The sequence below is a fragment of the Ornithorhynchus anatinus genome, chromosome 1 (assembly GCF_004115215.2).
Source record: "Ornithorhynchus anatinus isolate Pmale09 chromosome 1, mOrnAna1.pri.v4, whole genome shotgun sequence".
Taxonomy (NCBI): Eukaryota; Metazoa; Chordata; class Mammalia; order Monotremata; family Ornithorhynchidae; genus Ornithorhynchus; species Ornithorhynchus anatinus.
Window position 1 is genome coordinate 185,006,747 of NC_041728.1, and position 21,930 is coordinate 185,028,676.

Consider the following 21,930-nt stretch of genomic DNA (forward strand, 5'->3'; position numbering starts at 1 on the left):
AGCGTGGCTCAGTGGAAAGAGCCCGGGCTGAGGAGTCAGAGGTCGTGGGTTCTAATCACTGTAGATTCGCTGTGTGACTTCGGGCAAGCCACTTCGCTTCTCCGGGCCTCAGTTCCCTCATCTGTCAAATGGGGATGAAAACTGTGAGCCCCACGTGGGACAGCCTGATGACCTCGTATCTCTCCAGCGCTTAGAACAGTGCTTGGCACATAGTAAGCGCTTAACCAGTACCACCATGACTATCCTCCTCCTCCTTCCGCTGCTGCTCCTCCTCCCCTTCCTCCCGCTGCTCCTCCCCCCCCTTCCCCCTCCTCCTCCCCCCACCGATCACCAATCGATCGGTGGGATCGATTGAGCCTCTTCCCGCGTGCAGGACACTGTACTAAGCGCTCGGGCCAGTTGGCAGACTCGTGTCCCCCCGCCGCCCTCCAGACCGCGAGGTGGCCACGGGCCGGGCACGTGGCCGCGCGTTCCGTCGGCCGGGCCCCCGCCCAGCGCTTGGGAGAGTGTCCCGCGCTCAGGAGGCGCTCAGTAGATAGCCTCGATCCTCCGGCCGGTCCTCCGGGCCCGCCCCGGGCCCCGCCCCCCGGCCCGCCCCCCTGCCCCGGCCCCCCGCCCCCCGTCCGCGGGCCGGTCCTGGCGGCGGCCACCGCGGGCATGTGAGCGCTGGGGACCATGGCCACGCCGCTCGCCCCTCTGCCGTGGTGGTCGCCCGGCCGCCCCCCGCCCCGGCCCCCGCTCCTCCTGCTGCTGCTGCTGCTGGCCCTCCCGCCCCGGCCCGCCCGGATGACCCGGGGGCTTCCCGGGGAGGGGGACGGCGCCGGACGCCCCTCGCCCCCCGACGGAGGACGGAGGACCGACCCGCCCGCATCGGACGCGGGTGAGGGCCGGCCGGGGCTCCCGGGGCAGCCAAAGGGGTGGGGTGGGGGGGTCCCCGCCCGACGGCCGGCCGAGGGGGTCTCCCCGGACAGCCGGGGGGAGGGGGGGCGAGGGTCCCGCCTGGAGAGTGGAGAGGGTCTCACCGGACAGCGAGGGGGGGTGAGGGTCCTGTCTGGAGAGTGGAGAGGGTCTCACCAGACAGCGAAGGGGGTGGGGGGCCCCGTCCGGACGGCGGAGGGAGTCTCACCGGACAGCGAGGGGGGCGAGGGTCCCGCCTGGAGAGTGGAGAGGGTCTCACTGGATAGCTAAAGGGGTGGGGGGTCCCGTCCGGACGGCGGAGGGGGTCTCCCCGGACAGCGACGGGGCGAGGGTCCCGCCTGGATAGCGGAGAGGGTCTCACCGGACAGTGAAGGGGGAGGGGGGTCCCGTCCAGACGGCCTAGAGGGTCTCACCGGACAGCAAAAGGGGCCGGGGGTCCCGTCTGGACAGCGGAGAGGGTCTCACCGGACAGCGAAAGGTGTGGGGGATCCCGTCCGGAAGGCCGAGAGGGTCTCACCGGACAGAAGGGGGTGAGGGTCCCGCCAGACAGCGGAGAGGGTCTCACCGGACAGTGAGTAGGGAGTCCTGCCTGGATAGTGGAGAGGGTCTCACCGGACAGCGGGTGCGGGGGGTCCCGCCTGGACAATGGTGAGAATCTCTCTGGACAGTGGCTGGGCCGGGGGGAGGGTCGGCGACCGGACAGTGGGGTGGTTTTCACTGGGAAGCGAGTGAGGGGCGTCCCGCCCCGACAAGTGGAGAGGATCCAGCACTTAGAACAGTGAATAGTGCTCGGCACATAGGAAGTGCTTAAATACCGTAATTATTATTATTGTCTCATTGGACAGTTGAGGGGGTCCCTCCTGGACAGTGAGGAGGCGTCCCACTTAAACAGCGGGAAGGGGCTCATTAGTTGGGGGGCGGGGGGATCCCGTCCACCCAGCGGAGAGGGTGTCGCTGGTCTCCAGAATGGAGAGGGTGAAGCCAGGCAGTGTGGGGAGGAGGGTCCCATCTGGACGGTTGAGAGGGTCGCACCGGACAATGAGTGGGGGGTCCCATCCAGACAGTGGAGAGACCCTCACCGGACAGGGGACCCGTCCAGACAGTGGGAGGTGCCCGTTTCTACAGTGGAGAGCTTTTTCCAGACGGTGCGGGGATCCCATCCGGGCACAGGGTCGAGGCACTGAGGTGGCGGGAAGGGGCAGGGTGACCCGTCCGATTAAACCACATCAAAACTAAATGTCAGGCACACCCTGCCGTGCTGGGTCACTGGGGGAGAGTCGGGGATGGAGAGGGGAGAGTCAAGGGGGTTGAACGGTCAGTGCTGGGTCACTGGGGGAGGGTCTGGGTTGGAGAGGTGTGAGTCGGGGGGTGGGACGGTCTGTGGTGGGTCACTGGGGAGAGTCAGGGATGGAGAGGGCAGAGTCAGGGTTGAGGGAGAGTTCTGGGGTACAGACCGGGTATGGAGATGGAACCCCTGGGGGAATAGTCTCCCTACCAACCTGCTCACGATATCTCGATCTCGCCGCCGATCTCTCACCCACATCCTGGAACGCCCTCCCTCCTCATATCCGACAGACAATGACTCCCCCCCACAACTTCTAAGCCTTACCGAAGGCCCACCTCCTCCGGGAGGCCTTCCCTGACTCAGTCCCACTTTTCCCCATCTCCCACTCCCTTCTACATCACCCTTCCTCCCTTTATTCAGCCCCGACTCCCAGCTCCACACTACATGTCCATATCCGTCATTAATTTACATTAATGTCTGTCTTCCCCTCTAGACTGTAAGCTCACGGTGGGCAGGGAACGTATCTGTTATATAGTACTCTCCCAAGCGCTTAGTATAGTGCTGCACACAGTAAGTGCTCAATAAATACGATTGATTGATGGATTGGTTGGGCCGCCCCAGGTTGTGCTGGAGCCCAAGCTCCTGAGCACCGGCTTCTTCAAAGTCAGTGGCAAGGCCGCGTCTGGATTGCAATTTCCATTTTATAGTGTAGATTCAGTACTTAATCAACCAATCATATTTATTGAGCGCTTACCGTTTGCGGAGCACCGTTCTATTCTGGAGAAGCAGCGTGGCTTAGTGGCTAGAGCACAGCCTCGGGAGTCAGAGGTCGTGGGTTCTTATCCCGGCTATGCCACTTATCAGCTCTGTGACTTTGGGCAAGTCACTTCGCTTCTCTGTGCTTCAGTTATCACATCTGTACCGTGGAGATTAAGAGGGTGAGACCCACGTGGGACAACCTGATTACCTCGTATACGCCCCATTCCTTAGAACAGTGCTTGTCACATATTAAGCGCTTAACAAATGCCATCATCATTATTATTATTATTGTTATTATTATTGTATCCTAAACATTTGAAAATCCACTACAACAGAGTTGGTAGAAACGTTCCCTGCCCAGGGATATGAAGAGAGAGGGTGTTCCAAGCCAGAAACAGGATGTGGGCAAGGGGTCAGCGGCGAGATAGACGAGATGGAGTTATACTGGATAGGTTAACATGAATCAGTCAGTCAGTCAATTGCATTTATTGAGCACTTACTGTATGGTATTTTGTTAAGCGCTTACTAGATGCCAAGCACTGTTCTAAACGCTGGAGTAGATACAAGGTAATCGGGTAGGACACAGGCCCTATCCCTGTCCCACATGGGGCTTGCAGCCTGAATCCCCGTTTTACAGATGAGGTCACTGAGACAAAGAGAAGTGAAGTGACTTGTCCAAGGTCACAGAGCAGACAAGTAGGGGAGCCGGGATTAGAACCTACGTACTCTGACTCGCAAGCCCGTGCTGTTTGCAGAGCGCTGTACTGAGCGCTTGGGAGAGTACACAGAGCAATAAACAGAGACATTCCCTGACCTCAGCGAGTTGACAGTCTAGAGGGGGAGACAGACATCATTAGAAATGAATAAATGAGGGAGATGGACATAAGTGGTGTGGGGCTGGGAGAGGGGATGAAGAAAGGGAGCGAGTCAAGGTGACGCAGAAGGGAGTGAGAGATGAGGAGAACTTAGTCAGGGAAGGCCTCTTGGAGGAGATGGGCCCTCAGTAAAGCTTTCGAGGAGGAGGGGGGTGGGGAGTGTAATTGTCGGATATGAGGAGGGAGGGCGTTCCAAGCCCGAGGCAGGATGTGGGCCAGAGGTCGGCGGCGAGATAGGTGAGATGGAGGCCCAATGTAAAGTTTAACACTAGAGGAGTGAAGTGTGTGGGCTGCATTGTAGAAGGAGAGAAGTGAGGTGAGGTAGGAGGGGGCAAGATGGTGGAGACCTTTAAAGTCAATGGCGAAGAGTTTCTGTTTGATGCGGAGGTGGATGGGAAACCCCTCCAATGCCTCGAGGAGTGGGGTGACGCGGCCTCAGCGTTTCTGTAGAAAAATGATGCGGGCAGCAGAGTGAAGTCTGGACCGGAGTGGGGAGAGACGGGAGGCAGGGAGGTCAGCGAGGAGGCTGTTGTGGTCATCCAGGCGGGAGAGGATGAGTGCTTGGATTAACATCGGAGCCGTTTTGGATGGACAGGAAAGGATGAATTTTAGTGATGTCGTGAAGGTCGAACGGACAGGATTCGGAAGAGAGGAGTGAATAATAATAATATCATTAGGTAAGTGCTTACTGTGTGCCAGGCACTGTTCTAAGCGCTGGGGTGAATGCAAGCAAATCGGGTTGGACACAGTCCCTGTCCCGCGTGGGGCTCACAGTCTTAATCCCCGTTTTACGGATGAAGGAACTGAGGCTCAGAGAAGTGAAGTGACTTGCTCAGGGCCACGCAGCAGACAAGTGGCAGAGCCAGTATTAGAACCCATGACCTTCTGACTCCCAGGCCCGTGCTCTATCCACTACGCCAAAACCTCCAAACCATCAATTCTATTTACTGAGTGCTTACTGTGTGCAGTGCACTGAACTGAGCACTTGGGAGAGGACAGGCAAAATCTCCACCCTCGAGGAGCACTGTGCTGCTCACTGAGGAAAGGACAACAGACTCAGTAGAGATGGTCCCGGCCCTTGAAGAGCTTACAGAGATTCTGTCCCAGACACGGCTCTCCATTCTAACATTAATAATAATAATAATAATAATAAATTATCGTATTTATTAAGTGTTTAGTATGTGCCAAGCACTGTTCTAAACACCGGGGTAGCTACAAAAGAAGCAGCATGTCTCAGTGGAAAGAGCCCGGGCTTGGAAGTCAGAGGTCATGGCTTCGAATCCCAGCTCTGCCACTTGTCAGCTGTTCGACTGTGGGCGACTCACTTCACTTCTCTGTGCCTCAGTTACCTCATCTGTAAAATGGGGATTAACTGTGAGCCTCACATGGGACAACCTAATTACCTGGTATCTACCCCAGCGCTTAGAATAGTGCTCTGCACATAGTAAGTGCTTAACAAATACCAACATTATTATTATTATTACAAGGCAATCATATCAGACCGAGTCCCTGTCCCACATGGGGCTCACAGGCTAAGTAGGAGAGAGAGCAGATATCACATCCCCGTTTTACAGATGAGGAAACTGAAGCACCGAGAAGTGAAGTGACTTGCCCAAGGTCTCGCAGCAGGGCAGTGGCAGAGCCAAGATTAGAACCCAGCTCTTCTGAGTTCCGGGCCCGAGTTCTATCCATTAGACCACACTGCTTTCCAAGAGGGAGGGAGAGGAATATCTCATTACCCAGAGGAGGAAACTGGGGCCCAGAGGGGTCCAGCGACTCTCCTGAGGTCACACAGCAGGTCAGGTCCTAGAACCTGGGTCTCCTGACTCCCCACCCATGCCCGGTCCACGTGGGCCCTCGGGTTGGGTGGGCATGGAGGCGGGGGGATGGAGGCGGGGGGGATGGGCCGGAGGGTTACCCCGCTCTCCAGTGAGCCCAGACCCCACTGTCTGAATTTGCCAAGTCTCTGCTCACTCCTCCCTGGGGCCAACGATCAATACCATTAATCTGAACCGATCCATCGACTGTATTATAGCATTTCATAATTTTGGCATTTGGTAAGCGCTTGCTTTGTGCCAAGCACTGTTCTAAGCACTGGGGTAGGTATAAGCTAATCAGGATGGACACGGTCCCTGTCTCATGTGGGACTCGCAGTCTCAATTCCCATTTTACAGATGAGGGAACCGAGGGCCCGGGAAGTAGAGTGACTTGCCCAAGGTCATACAGCAGACGAGTGGCGGAGTCGGGTTTAAAACCCACGACCTCTGACTCCCAAGCCCGGGCTCTTGCCACTAGGCCACGCAGCTTCTCACGTTCACACCCTCCTGTCTGGATTAGACTGTAAGCCCGTCGATTAGACTGTAAGCCCGTCAAACGGCAGGGACTGTCTCTATCTGTTGCCGACTTGTTCATCCCAAGCGCTTAGTACAGTGCTCTGCACATAGTAAGCGCTCAATAAATACTATTGAATGAATGAATGAATGGAGATCTCCCCCTTCTCTTCTGTACTGTTCTCCCCACATAAGCTCATCGTGGGCAGGGAATGTGTCCGTTTATTGTTATATTGTACTCTCCCAAGCGCTTAGTACAGTGCTCTGCACATAGTAAGCACTCAATAAATATGATTGAATGAATGAAACCTGGGATCTGGGCCCAGTGGTACTCCCATCCTGCTGGGAGCCATAGGCTTGTCACTCATCTTCTCTGGGCCTCAGTTTCTCCCTCTGTACACTGGGGTTCGTAACCCCTGTTCCCCCCTGATCCCCACCCCTCCGATCCCTGTAAGTGTATCGTGGACAGGAGTTGCGTGATTATCAATCATTCGATAGTATTTATTAAGCACTTACTGTGTGCCTCTAGTCTGTCAGCTCGTTACGGGCAGAGAATGAGTCTATTTATTGTTATACTGGACTCTCCCAAGCGCTTAGTACAGTGCTTTGCACACAGTAAGCGCTCAATAAATACGACAGAATGAATGAATGCCAAGCACTGTTCTAAGCAATGGGGTAGATGCAAGTATAGACACTGTCCATGTCCCATGTGGGACTCACAGTCTAAATAGGAGGACAACAGGGATTGAATCTCCATTTTACAGAAGGGGCCACTGAGGCCCAGGATATCAATTTATTGCGGGCTTTCTGTGAGCAGAGCACTGTACTAAATGCTTGGGAGAGTCCAATGCAACAGAGTTGGTAGACACATCCTCTGCCCACAGCGAGCTCACGGTCTTCATCCCCATTTTACAGATGAGGGAACTGAGGCCCAGAGAAGTGAAGTGACTTGCCCGAGGCCACACGGCAGACGAGAGGCGGAGCCGGGATTAGAACCCGTGACCTTCTGACTCCCAGCGCTCAATAAATACCATCGCTGGGTCGGTTGCGGGGCTGAACTGGGGGTCACCGGAGGTGGACGAGGCGTGGACGAGGCTGGGGGAGGAGGGGCCGGGAAGGGGGAGTGGGCGGGGGATGGAGGCTGAGCTCACCCTGGGTCCAGGAAGCGGGACCGGCCAGGAAACGGAAGAGCGTTCCCACCCAGAGCAAGGCCCAGCTGGGGCCCCGGGAAAGACCAGGCCAGAAAAACCAGGATCGATTGGGCCTCCTCCCCCTCCCCCTGACCCCCGACCCCTGACGCCCCCCGGCCTGCCCCCGCAGCCCGGGGCCTTCTCCCTTCGGGGTGAGGGTCTGGGTGAACGAGTGTCTTGGTCAGGGTGGACGGGTGCCTGACCTGTGTAACTCTGTGTGTCCACGCCTATGTGTATCTGTGCGTGTGTCTCACGTATGCGCCTGTGTGTCGTCCTCAGTGTAGGTGTGGGTCCGTGCGGCTCTCTGTGTGCGTCTGGGTATCTGTATATATACCCCTGTTTTTCCAAGTGTGTATCTGTGTCAGCGTCTGTCTTTTGTCAGTGTGGGTCTTTGCAGCTTTGTCTTCCTCTGAGAGTGTGCGTTTAGGTCAGTGTGTGGGTGTAATAATAATAATGTTGGTATTTGTTAAGTGCTTACTATGTGCAGAGCACTGTTCTGAGCTCTGGAGTAGATACAGGGTAATCAGGTTGTCCCACGTGAGGCTCACAGTCTTCATCCCCATTTTACAGATGAGGGAACTGAGTCACAGAGAAGTGAAGCGACTTGCCCACAGTCCCACAGCTGACAAGTGGCAGAGCCGGGATTCGAACTCATGACCTCTGACTCCCAAGTCTGCGCTCTCTGGGCTGCTTCCGGGTGTGTGTTACCATCTGGGTATCTCTGTGTCTATCTCTGTGTTTCCTGAGTGTGTCTCTGTCGGTGTATGAGTTAATGTATGTGTATCTCTGAGTGTGTACATCTGCCTTTGAGTGTGTGTTTCCGTGTATGTGTGTCTGTCTGGTTCAGTGTATGTATATGTCTGAGTGTCTTTCCATGTGTGTTCCGTGTATGTGTCGGTGTCTCTGTATGTCTGACTGTGGATCTCTGTGTGTGTCTGTCTGTGTATGTGCGTGTGGATCTCTGTGTTTCCGTATATATGTCTGTCAGTGTCTGAGTTAGTGACTGTGTATAAAATATTGATGGTATTTGTTAAGCGCTTACTATGTGCCAAGCACTGTTCTAAGAGCCGGGGTAGATACAAGATAAGCAGGTTGTCCCACGTGGGGGTCGCAGTTTTAATCCCCATTTGACAGATGAGGTCACTGAGGCCCAGAGAAGTTAAGTGGTTTGCCCAAGGTCACAAGGGATTAGAATCCACGACCTCGGACTCCCGGGCCCGGGCTCTTGCCACTAAGTCACACTGTATGTGTATCCATGTGTATGTCTGAGTCTGTATCTCTGTATTTCTATGTGTGTCCGAGTCGGCGTTTGAGTCTGTGCCTCTGGGTCGGTTTCTGAGTGTGTCATGCATTCATTCAATACGATTGAATGAATAATTGTGTGTCTCTGAGTGTGTCTCTAATAATAATAATAATTATGGTGTTTGTTAAGCACTTGCTACGTGTCAGGCACTGTACTAAGCGCTGGGGTGGTTACAAGCAAATCAAGGTGGACACAATTCCCGTCCCGGACTCCCAATCTGAATTCCCACTTTACAGATGAGGTGACTGAGGCCCACAGAAGTGAAGAGACTTGCCCAAGGTCACACAGCAGACAAGCGGCAGAGCCGGAATTAGAACCCATGACCTTCAGACTCCCAGGCCCGGCCTCTATCCACTGGCCATGTGGCTTACCTGTGTCATTGTGGCTATAGGAATGTGTGTCCACGTGTATCTGTGTTACTGTGTCCGTGAGTGTGTATCTGTGACGTGCGTCTGGGTGAGTCTGTGTTTTTGGTGGCATTTGTGAATGTGGATCTGTGCTGGAGGGAGGTCCAGGGCAAGGGAGCGGCCAGAGGGAGGGTATGGAGGTGGGAGAGGAATCAGGGAAGGCTTCCTGGAGGCGCTGGGGTTCGGGGGGAAGGATTTGAAGGTGGGGAGAGCTGGGGTCTGCGGGGAGGGAGGGAGGGAGAGAGAAAGGGGGTCCCAGGTCGGGGGAGCCACGTGGGGAAGGAGAAAGAGGTGAGAGAGGAATCAAGGAAGAGAAGCAGCGTGGTTTAGTGGAAAGAGCCTGGGCTTGGGAGTCAGGTCATGGGTTCGAATCCCTGCTCCGCCGCTTGTCAGCTCGGTGACTTTGGGCCAGTCGCTTCACTTCTCTGGGCCTCAGTGACCTCATCTGCAAAATGGAGATTAAGACTGTGGGCCCCACGTGGGGCAACATGATCACCTTGTATCTCCCCAGTGCTTAGAACAGTGCTTCGCATATAGTAAGAGCTTAACAAATACCACAATCATCATCATCAAGGAAGGCTTCCTGGAGGCGGTGGGGTTTGGGGAAGGATTTGAAGTTGGGGAGAGGTGGGGGGTCTGTCTACTGGAGCGGGGGGAGGGAGGGAGGCCCGGGGAGGGGGAACGGTGTGAACGAGGAGATGGAGGTGGGAGAGGAATCAGGGAAGGCTTCCCGGAGGCGGTGGGGTGTCAGGAGAGATTTGAAGGCGGGGACAGCTGTCTGCCGGGATCAGGGTCGGGGAGCGGCGTGAGCGAGGGGAGAGCGTGGGGCGGCTGGGGGGTCGGGTGGGAGCAGAGAGGGGAGACGGCGGGCGAGGGGCTGGGGCCGCACGGGGGGTCCGGGGGACGGGAGAGACGCGGGCCTGGCGGTGCCTCACGGACACGGCCCAGGAGGCCACAGCAGAGCACTGGACTAAGCAGTCTGGAGAGTATATAACACAGAGTCGGTAGACATGTTCCCTGACCCCAACCGTCTTCGTTCAGTCAATCGGTGGTATTTATTGAGCACTTGCCGTGTGCAGAGCATTGGACTGAACACATGGGAGAGTACAACATTACAGAGCTGGTAGACGTATACCCTGCCCGCACTGGTCTTTGTCCAATTAATCAATCAATGGGATTTATTGAGCGCTCACTGTATGCAGAGCACTGTACTGAGAGCTTGGGAGAGGACAATACAACAGAGCTGGTGGACACCTTCCCTGCCCCCCGCGAGCTTAGAGTCTAGATAATAATGATGATGGTATCTGTTAAGCACTTCTTATGTGTCAAGCACTGTGATAATAATAATAATTGTGGTATTTGTTAAATGCTATGTTATTATTATTACGTGCCAGGCACTGTACTAAGCAATGGGGTGGAGACGAGCTAATCGGTTGGGACGCAGTCCGTCTCCCCCGCGGTCTCAATCCCCATTTGACAGACGAGGTCACTGAGGCCCAGAGAATAATAATAATAATAATTTTGGTATTTGTTAAGCGCTCACTATGTGCCGAGCACTGTTCTAAGCACTGGGGTAGACAGAGGGGAATCAGGATGTCCCACGTGGGGCTCACAGTCAATCCCCATTTTCCAGATGAGGTAACTGAGGCACAGAGAAGTGAAGTGACTCGCCCACAGTCACACAGCTGACAAGTGGCAGAGCTGGGATTCGAACTCATGACCTCTGACTCCAAAGCCCGTGCTCTTTCCACTGAGCCACGCTGCTTCTCTAGAAGTGAAGTGACTTGCCCAAGGCCGCACAACAGACAAGCGGCAGTCGGGATTAGAACCCATGACCTTCTGACTGTCAGACTCGGGCTCTACCCACTGTGCCTTGCTGCTCCTGTCCTAAGCACTGGGGTAGATACAAGATAATCAGGTCAGACACAATCCCTGTCCCACATGGGACTCAGCCTAAAGTGACTTAGGGGAAAAAGCCCGGGCTTGGGAGTCAGAGGTCATGGGTTCTAATCCCAGCTCCGCCACTTGTCAGCTGTGCGACTTTGGGCAAGTCACTTCCCTTCTCTGGGCCTCAGGTACCTCATCTGTAAAATGGGGATGAAGATTGTGAGCCCCACGTGGGACAACCTGATGACCTTGTATCTACCCCAGAGTTTAGAACAGGGCTTGGCACATAGTAAGCACTTAACAAATACCACAATTACTATTAAAGGGGAGGGAGAAGCAACGCGGTCTAGTGGATAAAGCCCAGATCTGGGAGTCAGAGGACCTGGGTTCTAATCCTGGCTTTGTCACTTCTCTGCTGTGTGACCTCGGGCAAGTCATTTGACTAATCTGGACCTCATTTACCTCATCTGTAAAATGGAGATTATTATATCCGTAGTTCGTTTATTTCTATTAATGTCTGTATCCCCCCATCTAGACTGTAAGCTCGCTGTGGGCAGGGACTGTGTCTGTTTATTGTTGTGTTGTCCACTCCAAGCGCTCAGCACAGCGCTCAGCACAGTGCTCCGCACACAGTAAACCCTCAACAAATACGACTGAATGAATGAATTTAGACTACAAGCCCCATTTAGGCTAGGGACTCTATCCAACTTGAATATCTGGTATCTTTCCCAGTGTTTAGCACAGTGCTTGGCACCTAGTAAGCACTGAACTAATAAAATCTATACACTTAACTCATCTGTACCTCATCTGTAAAATGGGGATTAAGACCGTGAGCCCCACGTGGAACAATCTGAACACCTTGTATCCTCTGCAACCTTTAGAACAGTGCTTTGCACAGAGGAAGCGCTTAACAAATGCCATTATTATTATTATTATTCATAATTTATTTATGGTAATGCCTGTGACCTTTTTAGGCTGTAAGCTCCTCGTATTGGACTTCCCCAAAGCCATGCTCCACTGAAGCACCATGGCCTAGAGGCTACAGCCCGGGCCTAGGAGTCAGAAGGACCTGAGTTCTAATCCTAGCTCTGTCACCTGTCTCCTCTGTGACCTTGGGCAAGTCACTTCACTTGCCTGAACTTCAGCTTCCTCAGCTGTAAAATGGGGATGAAGACTGTGAGCTCCATGTGGGACAGGGACTGTGTCCAACCCGATTTGCTTGTCTCTACCCCAGTGCTTAGAGATGCTAATAATAGCGCTTAGTACAGTGCTCAGCACCCAGTAAGCGCTCAATAAATACGATTGAATGAATAATAGTACTTATGGTACTTGTTAAGTGCTTACTATGTACCAAGCACTATTCTAAGTGTTGGGGTACAGTGCCTGGCATATAGTGAGCCTTAACAAATGCCATAATTAACAATAATGACTTAATAATAATATTCTTAATAGTAAGTGCTCGGTACAGTGCGTTGCACTCAATGAGCACTCAATAAATACCCCTGATTGATTGGGAGGGATTTGGGAGTCATTTACATAAAGGTTGTGTGTTTGTGTGTGTGAGAGAGAGAGTCACTTCACTTCTCTGGGCCTCGGTTACCTCATCTGTAAAATGGGGATGAGTGTGAGCCCCATGGGGGACAGGGACTGTGCCCGGCCTGATGAACTTGTATCTATTCCAGTGTTTAGAACAGTGCTTGGTATGTAGTAAGCACTTAACAAGTACCATCATTATTATTCTTTATAGGCCAGAGAGAAACTCCAGTGCCAGCCAGTTGGCAGCGAAGGGGGCACTGCCCCTCCCCCCAACTTGGAGACCCCAGCCCCCAGGGACCCCCTTCCCCGCCCCCGGCAGGGGCAGCGGCGGGGCAGGGGCTCTGGGAATCCCCGGCTCCCCCCTACCGCCCTGCCGTTTCCGTTTCCTGCCTCTTTGTTTGCATGGGGACACTGGGTGGGCAGGGGGGAGGAGAAGGAAGAAGCAGAGAGGAGGAGGAAGAAGAAGAGAGGAGGGAAAAGGGAGAGGGAGGAAAAAGAGGAGGAGGAGGAAGGAGAGGAGGAAGAAGAGAGGAGGATGAAAAAGAGGAGGATGAAAAGCAAGAGGAGGAGGAGGAAGGAGAGGAGGAAGAAGAAGAGAGGAGAAGGAGGATGAAAGGAGGAGGAGGAAAAAGGAAGGAGGAGGAAGAAGAGAGGAGGAGGAAAAAGGGAGGAGGAGGAGGAAGAAGAGAGGAGGGAAAAGGGAGAAGGAGGAAAAAGAGGAGGAGAAGGGAGGAGGAAGAAGAAGAGAGGATGAAAAAGAGGAGGATGAAAAGCAGGAGGAGAAGGAAAAGAGGAGGAAGAAGAAGAGAGGAGGGAAAAGAGAGAAGGAGGAAGACAAAGAAGAGAGGAGGAGGAAGAAGAAGAGGAGGAGCAGGAGGAAGAGAAGGAAGAAAGCAGTATGGTCTAGTGGATAGAGCATAGACCTGGTAGTCATTTCATGGGTTCTAATCCCTGCTCTGCCGCCTGTCTGCTGTGTGACCCTGGGCAAGTCACTTCACTTCCTCTAGGCCTCAGTTCCCTCATCTTTAAAATGGGGATTGAGACCGTGAGCCCCACGTTGGACAGGCACTGTGCCCAACCTGATTTGCTTGTATCCACCCCGACCCCAGTGCTTAGTACAGGGCCTGGCACATAGTAAGTGCTTAACAAATACTGTAATTGTTAAGATGACAGGGAAGGGGGAATAGGAGCAAGAGGAGGAGGAGGAGGAAGAAGAGGATTGGTGAGGTTGGGATGAATAATAATGTTGGTATCTGTTAAGCGCTCACTATGTGCCGAGCACTGTTCTAAGCGCTGGGGTAGATACAGGGTAATCAGGTTGTCCCACATGAGGCTCACAGTTAATCCCCATTTTACAGATGAGATAACTGAGGCACAAAGAAGTAAAGTGACTTGCCCACAGTCACACAGCTGACAAGTGGCAGAGCCTGGATTCGAACTCATGACCTCTAACTCCCAAGCCCGGGCTCTTTCCACTGAGCCACGCTGCTTCTCTGAAGAGGACGGAGGGGGGAGAGTCACTGACCGGTCACTGTGTGATGGTGGTTGGGGGCAGGGGTCGTCATCCACCGGTCCCCGGGACCACCACTCATCAGTCCAACAGCCCAGTGGTCACTACGCTTTTCAGTGCATCCTGAGAGCCGGGCCAGCTCCACAGCCAGGCCGAGGCCGGTGGACGGCACAGGAGTGGGCGGTCAGGACACCGGGGTTCTGGCCCTTTCCTTCTGGGTGACCCCAGGCCGCTCACTGAACCTCTCTGGGCCTCAGTTACCTCCTCTGGGGGCGGGGACGAGGTCCCCGCTCTCCGTCCATCTCTGACTGGGAGCCCTGGGCGTGACGGGGCCTGGGCCCCATCCGATTGCTGTGTATCCCCCGTAATGCTCAGCACAGTGTTGTAAAACCCCCTCCGGTTCTCTGCAGTCCCAGTTCTGGCTGGGTGAGCATTTTCCCTCACTGGTGACCGGGTCCTTTCTGGGGTCTTGGACCCTCTCCACAGGCCCTGGACACCCAGGCCGGGCAGTGGTCACCCCCTCTCCAGCCCCCTCCTGGGTGTCAAACTCCTGTTCTGGCCTCCGCTTGGGGTCAACAAGATGGGGGACAGAAAGTCTCTCGCCCTGGAGATCTTGGAGGACATTAATAATAATTGTGGCATTTGCTAAGCACTTACTCCGTGGTAGATACAAATTTATCAGGTCCCTGTCCCACGTGGGACTCGCAGTCTCAATCCCCATTTTACAGGTGAAGTAACTGAGGCAGAGAGAAACAATAATAATTATTATGTTCCTTTGAAGTGCTTACTTTGTGCCAAACACTTCTAAGTGCTGGGATAGATACAAGTTAATCATTCATTCGGCTGAATCTGTTCAGCGCTTATTGTGTGCAGAGCACTGTACTAAGCACTTGGGAGAGGACAGTGCAACAATAAAAGGAGTCATGCCCTACCCACAACAAGCTTAGAACCTAGAGGACTGTAATCAGGTTGGACACAGTCCCCATTCCACATGGGGCTCACAGTCTGAATCCCTATTTTACAAATGAGGTAACTGAGGCCCAGAGAATAATAATAATGTTGGTATTTGTTAAGCGCTTACTATGTGCCGAGCACTGTTCTAAGAGCTGGGGTAGACACAAGGGAATCAGGTTGCCCCACGTGGGGCTCACAGTCTTAATCCCCATTTTACAGATGAGGTAACTGAGGCACCGTGAAGTTAAGTGACTTGCCCAAAGTCACACAGCTGACAAGTGGCCGAGCTGGGATTCGAACCCATGACCTCTGACTCCAAAGCCCGTGCTCTTTCCACTGAGCCACACTCCTTCTCTAAGTGAGGTGACTTGCCCAAGGTCACACTGCAGACATGTGGCAGAGTCAGGATTAGAATCCAGGCCCTTCTGACTCCCAGGCCCATGCTCTAATCCACGAAGTGAAGTGACTTGCCTAAGGTCACGATAGACAAGTGCCAGATCCGAGATTGGAACCCATGATCTTCTGACTCCCAGGCTTGCACTTTATCCACGCTGCTCCTTCCTTCCTCCAGCCTCTTCCCTCTCTAGCCCCCTTCACCTGTAGTCCTCTCCCCTTCCCCTCCCTCCCCACCCTCCTCTTTTTTTTTTAATTAATGGTATTTGTTCAGGGTTTATAATGTGCCAGACACTGTTCTAAGCGCTGGAGTAAATAATAACGGTGGTATTTGTTAACCACTTATTATGTGTCACGCACTGTTCTAAGCGCTGGGGTAGATATTAATGATGGTATTTGTTAAACGCTTACTATGTGCCAGGGTAGATAGTAATGACCGTATTTGTTAGATGCTTATTATGTGCCAAGCACTGTACTAAGCACAGGGATGGATTCAAGCAAATTGGGTCAGACACAGTCTCTGCCCCACGGGGGGCTCACAGTCTCAATCCCCATTTTACAGATAATAATGATGGTATTTGTTAAGCGCTCACTATGTGCCACTCAGTGTTCTAAGCGCTGGAAACATAATTGGAAAGCCACTGAGGCAACTGGGGCACAGAGAAGTGAAGTGACTTAATAATAATAATAATTATGGCATTCGTTAAGCACTTACTGTGTGCCAGGTCCTGTACTAAGCGCTGGGGTGGACCCAAGCAGTTTGGGTTGGACACAGCCCCTGTCCCACGTGGGGCTCACATCAAGCAAGCGAGCAAGCGACTTGCCCAAGGTCACCCAGCAGACAAGTGGCATAGCCGGCATTAGAACCCATGACACTCTGACTCCCAGGCCCGGGGTGTCGCCACGCTGTTTTAATCTCTTGTGACCCCCTCCCTCTCCCTGTGGCCCCTTCCCCCTCCCGGCCCGGCCTCCGGGATATGTTTTCTTGGATATGAATTCTTTCCCGACCTCGGCGGCCTCCGCCCGCTTCCTCTCCGGGCCGACAGCCCGGCCCCGGCCTCGCCCGCCCCCCGGGGACCCTTCCCGGGACCCCGCCCGCCCCCGTCCCCCCATAAATAAATAGATTCCGGATACGGACAGAAGTGGAGAAGGAGCATGGCGCGGTGGAGAGGGCCCAAGCCTAGGATCTGGAGGTCTTTGGTTCGAAGTCCTGCTTTGCCATTTAGTAATCCCGGCTCTGCCCCTTGTCAGCTGTGTGACTGTGGGCAAGTCACTTCACTTCTCTGTGCCTCAGTTATCTCATCTGGAAAATGGGGATTAACTGTGAGCCTCACGTGGGACAACCGGATTACCCTGGATCTCCCCCGGTGCTTAGAACAGTGCTCTGCACATAGTAAGCGCTTAACAAATACCAACATTATTATTATTATTATTATTATTTAAGGTATTTAATAATGACGGTATCCGTTCAGCGCTTACTATGTGCCGGGCACCGTTCTAAGCGCTAGGGTGGTTGCAGGCAAATCGGGGTAGACACAGGCCCTGTCCCATGTGGGGCTCACAATCTTAATCCCCATTTTATAGATGAGCTTAACGTAGGCCCAGAAAATAATAATAATAATAATAATGACAGCATTATTATTATTATTATTTCTATACTAAGTGCTTACTATGTACCAGGCACTGTTCTAAGTGCTAGGGTGGATGCAACCAAATTGGGTTAGAAACAGTTCCTGTTTTACATGGGGCTCACAGTCTCCATCCCCATTTTACAGATGAGGGAACTGAGGCCCAGAGAAGTAAAGTGACTTGCCCAAGGTCACACAGCAGACAGATGGCAGAGCTGGGATTAGAACCCGTGACCTCCTGACTTCCAGGCCCGGGTTCTATAAGGGGTGTGGGACAAGGAGAAGGGGAGAGAGCACAGGGAGCAGGTCAGGGCAGCACAGAAGAGAGTGGGAGAAGAGGAAAGGGGGGCTTAGTGAAGGAAGGCCTCCTGGAGGAGGTGGGCCTTCCTTGATAATAATAATAATAATGTTGGTATTTGTTAAGCGCTTACTATGTGCGAAGCACTGTTCTAAGCTTGATAAGACTTTGAAGTGGGGGAGAGTCATTGTGTACAGATGTGTACACACAGATGGGTGCTAATGAGCGCCCCGCCTTGCCCTTCAACTAAGTTCAATTATGGTGTTTGTCAAGCACTTACTATGTGCCCGGCACTGTTCTAAGCGCTGGGGTGGGTACAGGCAAATCGAGGAGGACATCATTCCTGTCCCATGTCGGGCTCACATCTGAATCCTCATTTTACAGATGAAGTAACTGAGGCCCACCGAGAAGGGCACACAGCAGACGAGTGGCAGAGTCGGGATTAGAACCCATGACCTTCTGACTCCCAGGCCTGCATTCTATCCACTGAGCCACGCTCCTTCTCTCGGTTCCCTCATCTGTAAAATGGGGATTGAGACCATGAGCTCCACGAGGGACAGGGACTGTGTCCGGCCCGGTTTGCTTGTAACTACCCCGGCGCTTAGAACAGTGCCTGGCTCACAGCATGGCCTAGTGGATAGAGCATGGATCTGAGAGTCAGAAGGTTATGGGTTCTAATCCCGGCTCTACCACTTAGCTGCTATGTGACCTTCAGCAAGTCACTTCACTTCTCTGGGCCTCAGTTCCCTCATCTGTCAAATGGGGATTGGGACTGGGAGCCCCATGGGGGACGGGGACTGTGTCCAGACCGATTTGCTTGTATCCTGTGCTTAGTACAGTGACTGGCACATTGAAATTGCTTAGCAAACATCTCATTGGCGAAGTAGCATAGCCTAGTGGCAAGAGCCCAGGCTTGGGAGTCAGAGGATGTGGGTTCTAATCCCGGCTCCTCCACTTGTCTGCTGTGTGAGCTTGGGCAAGTCATTTCATTTCTCTGCACCTCAGTTACCTAATCTGTAAAATGGGGATGAAGACTGTGAGCCCCACGTGGGACAACCCGATCACCTTGTATCTACCCCAGCGCTTAGAACAGTGCTCGGCACATAGTAAGCGCTAAACAAATACCACAGTTATTATTACGAAGCACTTGGGAGAATCCAGTCGCGGAGAGTTGGTTATGTTGACGTTTGCCGCCCATGATGAACTTCCCAGTCTAGAGGGGGAGAATCACTGTCGTTTTTTCGTTTCAGTCGCCGGAGGAGGTGTCCTGCCAAGCAGCCCGATGGGAGTAGGAAGTGGCTTTCCGGCGTCCCCATCGCCGGCCGCCGCGGTCACCACCACGGCCACGGCCAGAGGCGGAGCCCCCCGTGCCACTGTTGGCGACGGGCACAGGACGGATGTGCCCGGCAATGGGAATGGATTGGCCAGCCTCTTGCCTAGCATCAGAGATGAGACCGCCTCGACCACGGCAGCGGCCGGAGCTCCCGGCGCCACGGCCGTCCACCGGGACGAGGCCGCCACCTCCACGGCCACGGGCTCGGCCGGAGTTGCGGCCGCCGCCAGAGACGGAGCGTCCGGCGCCACGGCCACGGCTGGCAGTGGGGGCGGGGCTCGTGGCATCTCGGTGCCCGGCGGTGGAGATCCCGGCGCCTCAGTTGGCGATGAGGACGAGACCCCCAGATCCATGCCCACGGCCACGTCCAGCGATGGAGCCCCCAGCGCCTCAGTGAGTGACGGAAGCAGGACCACAAGCTCCACGTTCACGGCCACGGCCAGCGACGGAGCCCCCAGCCCCTCAATTAGCGATGGGGACGGGACCCCCGGATCCGCGTCCACCACCGGCGACGGAGCCCCCAGGCCCCTAGTACAGACCAGCGACATCTCCACCGTCCCTTCCGGGGCAGCTGATGTTTTGGACTCGTCGCCGGGGAGGCCCCGAACTCCGACCCTCCAGGAATCGCGCTCTCCGGGGTCCTCCACCCAGCCCCCTAGAGGGGCAGCTCTCACGTCAGCCACGGTCCATGCGGGTGAGTGACCAGCGAGGGGAGGGGAGACCTAGACACCCCGAGGAACCCCAGGGGGTGGGCAGGGAGAACGTGTGAGGAATCGATCCCAGCGACGATAGGAGTCCAGGACAGTGCTCTGCACACGGTAAATGCGCGAGACAAGCGCTTAGTACAGTGCTCTGCACACAGTCAGTGCTAAATAAATATGATTGAATGAATACGGTGTTCTGCACATAGGAGCCCAACACAGCACTCAGTACGCAGCTTGATTCAGTGCTGTCCATATAGTAGGCATCCAGTATAACGCACTATTCCAGTAATAATAATTATGGTATTTGTTAAGCACTTAACTATGGGCCAGACACTCTACATCAGGTACTATGCTCTGTAGACATCCAATGCAATGCTTTGCACTCAGAAATAATAATGATTTAAAAATTATTATTACTTATAACAATAATAATAATGGTATTTGTATCCCGGATCTGCCACTTGTCAGCTGTGTGACTGTGGGCAAGTCACTTAATTTCTCTGTGCCTCAGTTACCTCATCTGTAAAATGGGGATTAAGACTGGGAACTTCATGTGGGACAACCTGATCACCCTGTATCTACTCCAGCGTTTAGAACAGTGCTCTGCACATAGTAAGTGCTTAACAAATACCAACATTATTATTATTATTATTAAGCACTTACTATGTGCCAAGCACTGTACAAAGCACTGGAATAGATGTAAGGTAATCAGGTTGGACACCGTCCCTGTCCCATGTGGGGCTCACACTCTGAGTAGGAGGGAGAACAGGTATTGCTTTGCCATTTTAAAGATGAAGAAACTGAGGCACAGAGCAGTTAAGCCACTTGCCAAAGGTCACAGAGCAGACAAGCAGACAAGCTGGCATTAGAACCCAGGTCCTCTGACTCCCAGCCCTGTGTTCTTTTCACTAAACCACGCCGTTTCCCCACAGTAGCCATCCAATACAATGCTCTGCTTCAATAAGACATCTAGGACCTGCTCTGAGTTGACATCCAGGACAGTGTCCTGCTGCCATTTGACATCCAGTACAGTGCCCTCATCTGAAGCAGCGTGGCTCAGTGGAAAAAGCATGGGTTTGGGAGTCAGTGGTCATGAGTTTGAATCCCGGCTCTGCCACTTGTCAGCTGTGTGACTGTGGGCAAGTCACTTCACATCTATGTGCCTTAGTTACCTCATCTGTAAAATGAGGATTAACTGTGAGCCTCTCGTGGGATGACCCGATTACCCTGTATCTCCCCCAGCGCTTAGAACAATGCTCTGCACGTAGTAAGCATTTAACAAATACCAACATTATTATTATTATTATCTCAGACATCCAATACAGTGCCCTACTCTCAGTCAAATATCTAGTAATAATAATAATGACTGTGGTATTTGTTAAGGGCTTACTATGTGCCAGGCACTGTACTAAGCACCGGGGTGGATACTAGCAAATCAGGTTGGACACAGTCCCTGTCCCACGTGGGCTCACAGTCTTAATCCCCATTTTCCAGATGAGGTAACTGAGGCCCAGAGAAGTGAAGTGACTGGCCCAACGTCACACTTCGGCAAGTACAGTGCCCTGCTCTCAGTCAGACAATCCAGTGCAGGGCCCTGCTCTCAGTTGACATCCAGTAAAGTACTCTGCTCTCAGTTGACATCCAGGACAGTGCCCTGCTCTCAGTATAACGTCCAGTATAGTGCCCTGCTCTTTCATTCATTCATTCAATCGTATTTATTGAGAGCTTACTGTGTGCAGACCACTGTACTAAGCGCTTGGAAAGTCCAATACAACAGTAAAGAGAGATATTCCCTGCCCACAACGAGCTCACAGTTTAGAGGCAGAGAGACAGACATCAAAAACAAGTATTCATTCAATAGTATTTATTGAGCGCTTACTATGTGCAGAGCACTGTACTAAGCGCTTGGGATGAACAAGTCGGCAACAGATAGAGACAGTCCCTGCCGTTTGACGGGCTTACAGTCAGTAAACAGGCATCAAGAGAAATAATTGGAATTATAGATATAGACCTAGGTGCCGTGGGGCAGGGAGAAGGGGGAAGAGCAAAGAGAGAGAGCCGGGGGGCGCGGAAGGGAGCGGGAGCCGAGGAAAACTGGGGCTGAATTGACATCCAGTACATAAGCAGCCTGGTTCAGTGGAAAGAGTCCGGGCCTGGGAGTCAGAGGTCATGGGTTCGAATTCTGGCTCTGCCACTTGTCAGCTATGTGACTGTGGGCAAGTCACTTCACTTCTCTGTGCCTCAGTTACCTCATCTGTAAAATGGAGATGAAGACCGTGAGCCTCGCGTGGGACAACCTGATGACCCTGTATCTAGCCCAGAGCTTAGAACAGTGCTCTGCACATAGTTAAGTGCATAACAAATACGAGTATTATTATTGTCTACTCTCAGTCGGACATCCCGTGGAATGTCTTGCACTCAGTTGACATCCAGTACAGTGCCCTTGCTGTCAGTCGGACATTCAGCATAGCGACCTGCTCTCAGCCGATAGCCAGTACAGTGCCCTGCTCTCAGACATACAGTATAGTGCCCTTTATAGTGCCCTGCTCTCAGTTGGCATCCGGTACAGTGCCCCATGGCCAGGAGGCGGGCAGTAGAGTGTTGCCAATCCATCCGGCCG

The 21,930-nt window shown here is 53.4% G+C and overlaps 1 protein-coding gene across 1 annotated transcript in view; it reads left to right on the forward strand.

Moving 5' to 3' along the window:
- Positions 1-759: 759 nt before the first annotated feature.
- Positions 760-21,930, forward strand: part of HEG1 (heart development protein with EGF like domains 1) — a 60,764-nt gene continuing 39,593 nt past the window's right edge. Inside the window, exons 1-2 of the mRNA XM_029069205.1 lie at positions 760-880; positions 18,524-19,300. Coding sequence (XP_028925038.1) covers positions 787-880; positions 18,524-19,300 — 871 coding nt within the window. The 5' untranslated portion in view covers positions 760-786. The remainder of the gene's footprint in view (positions 881-18,523; positions 19,301-21,930) is intronic.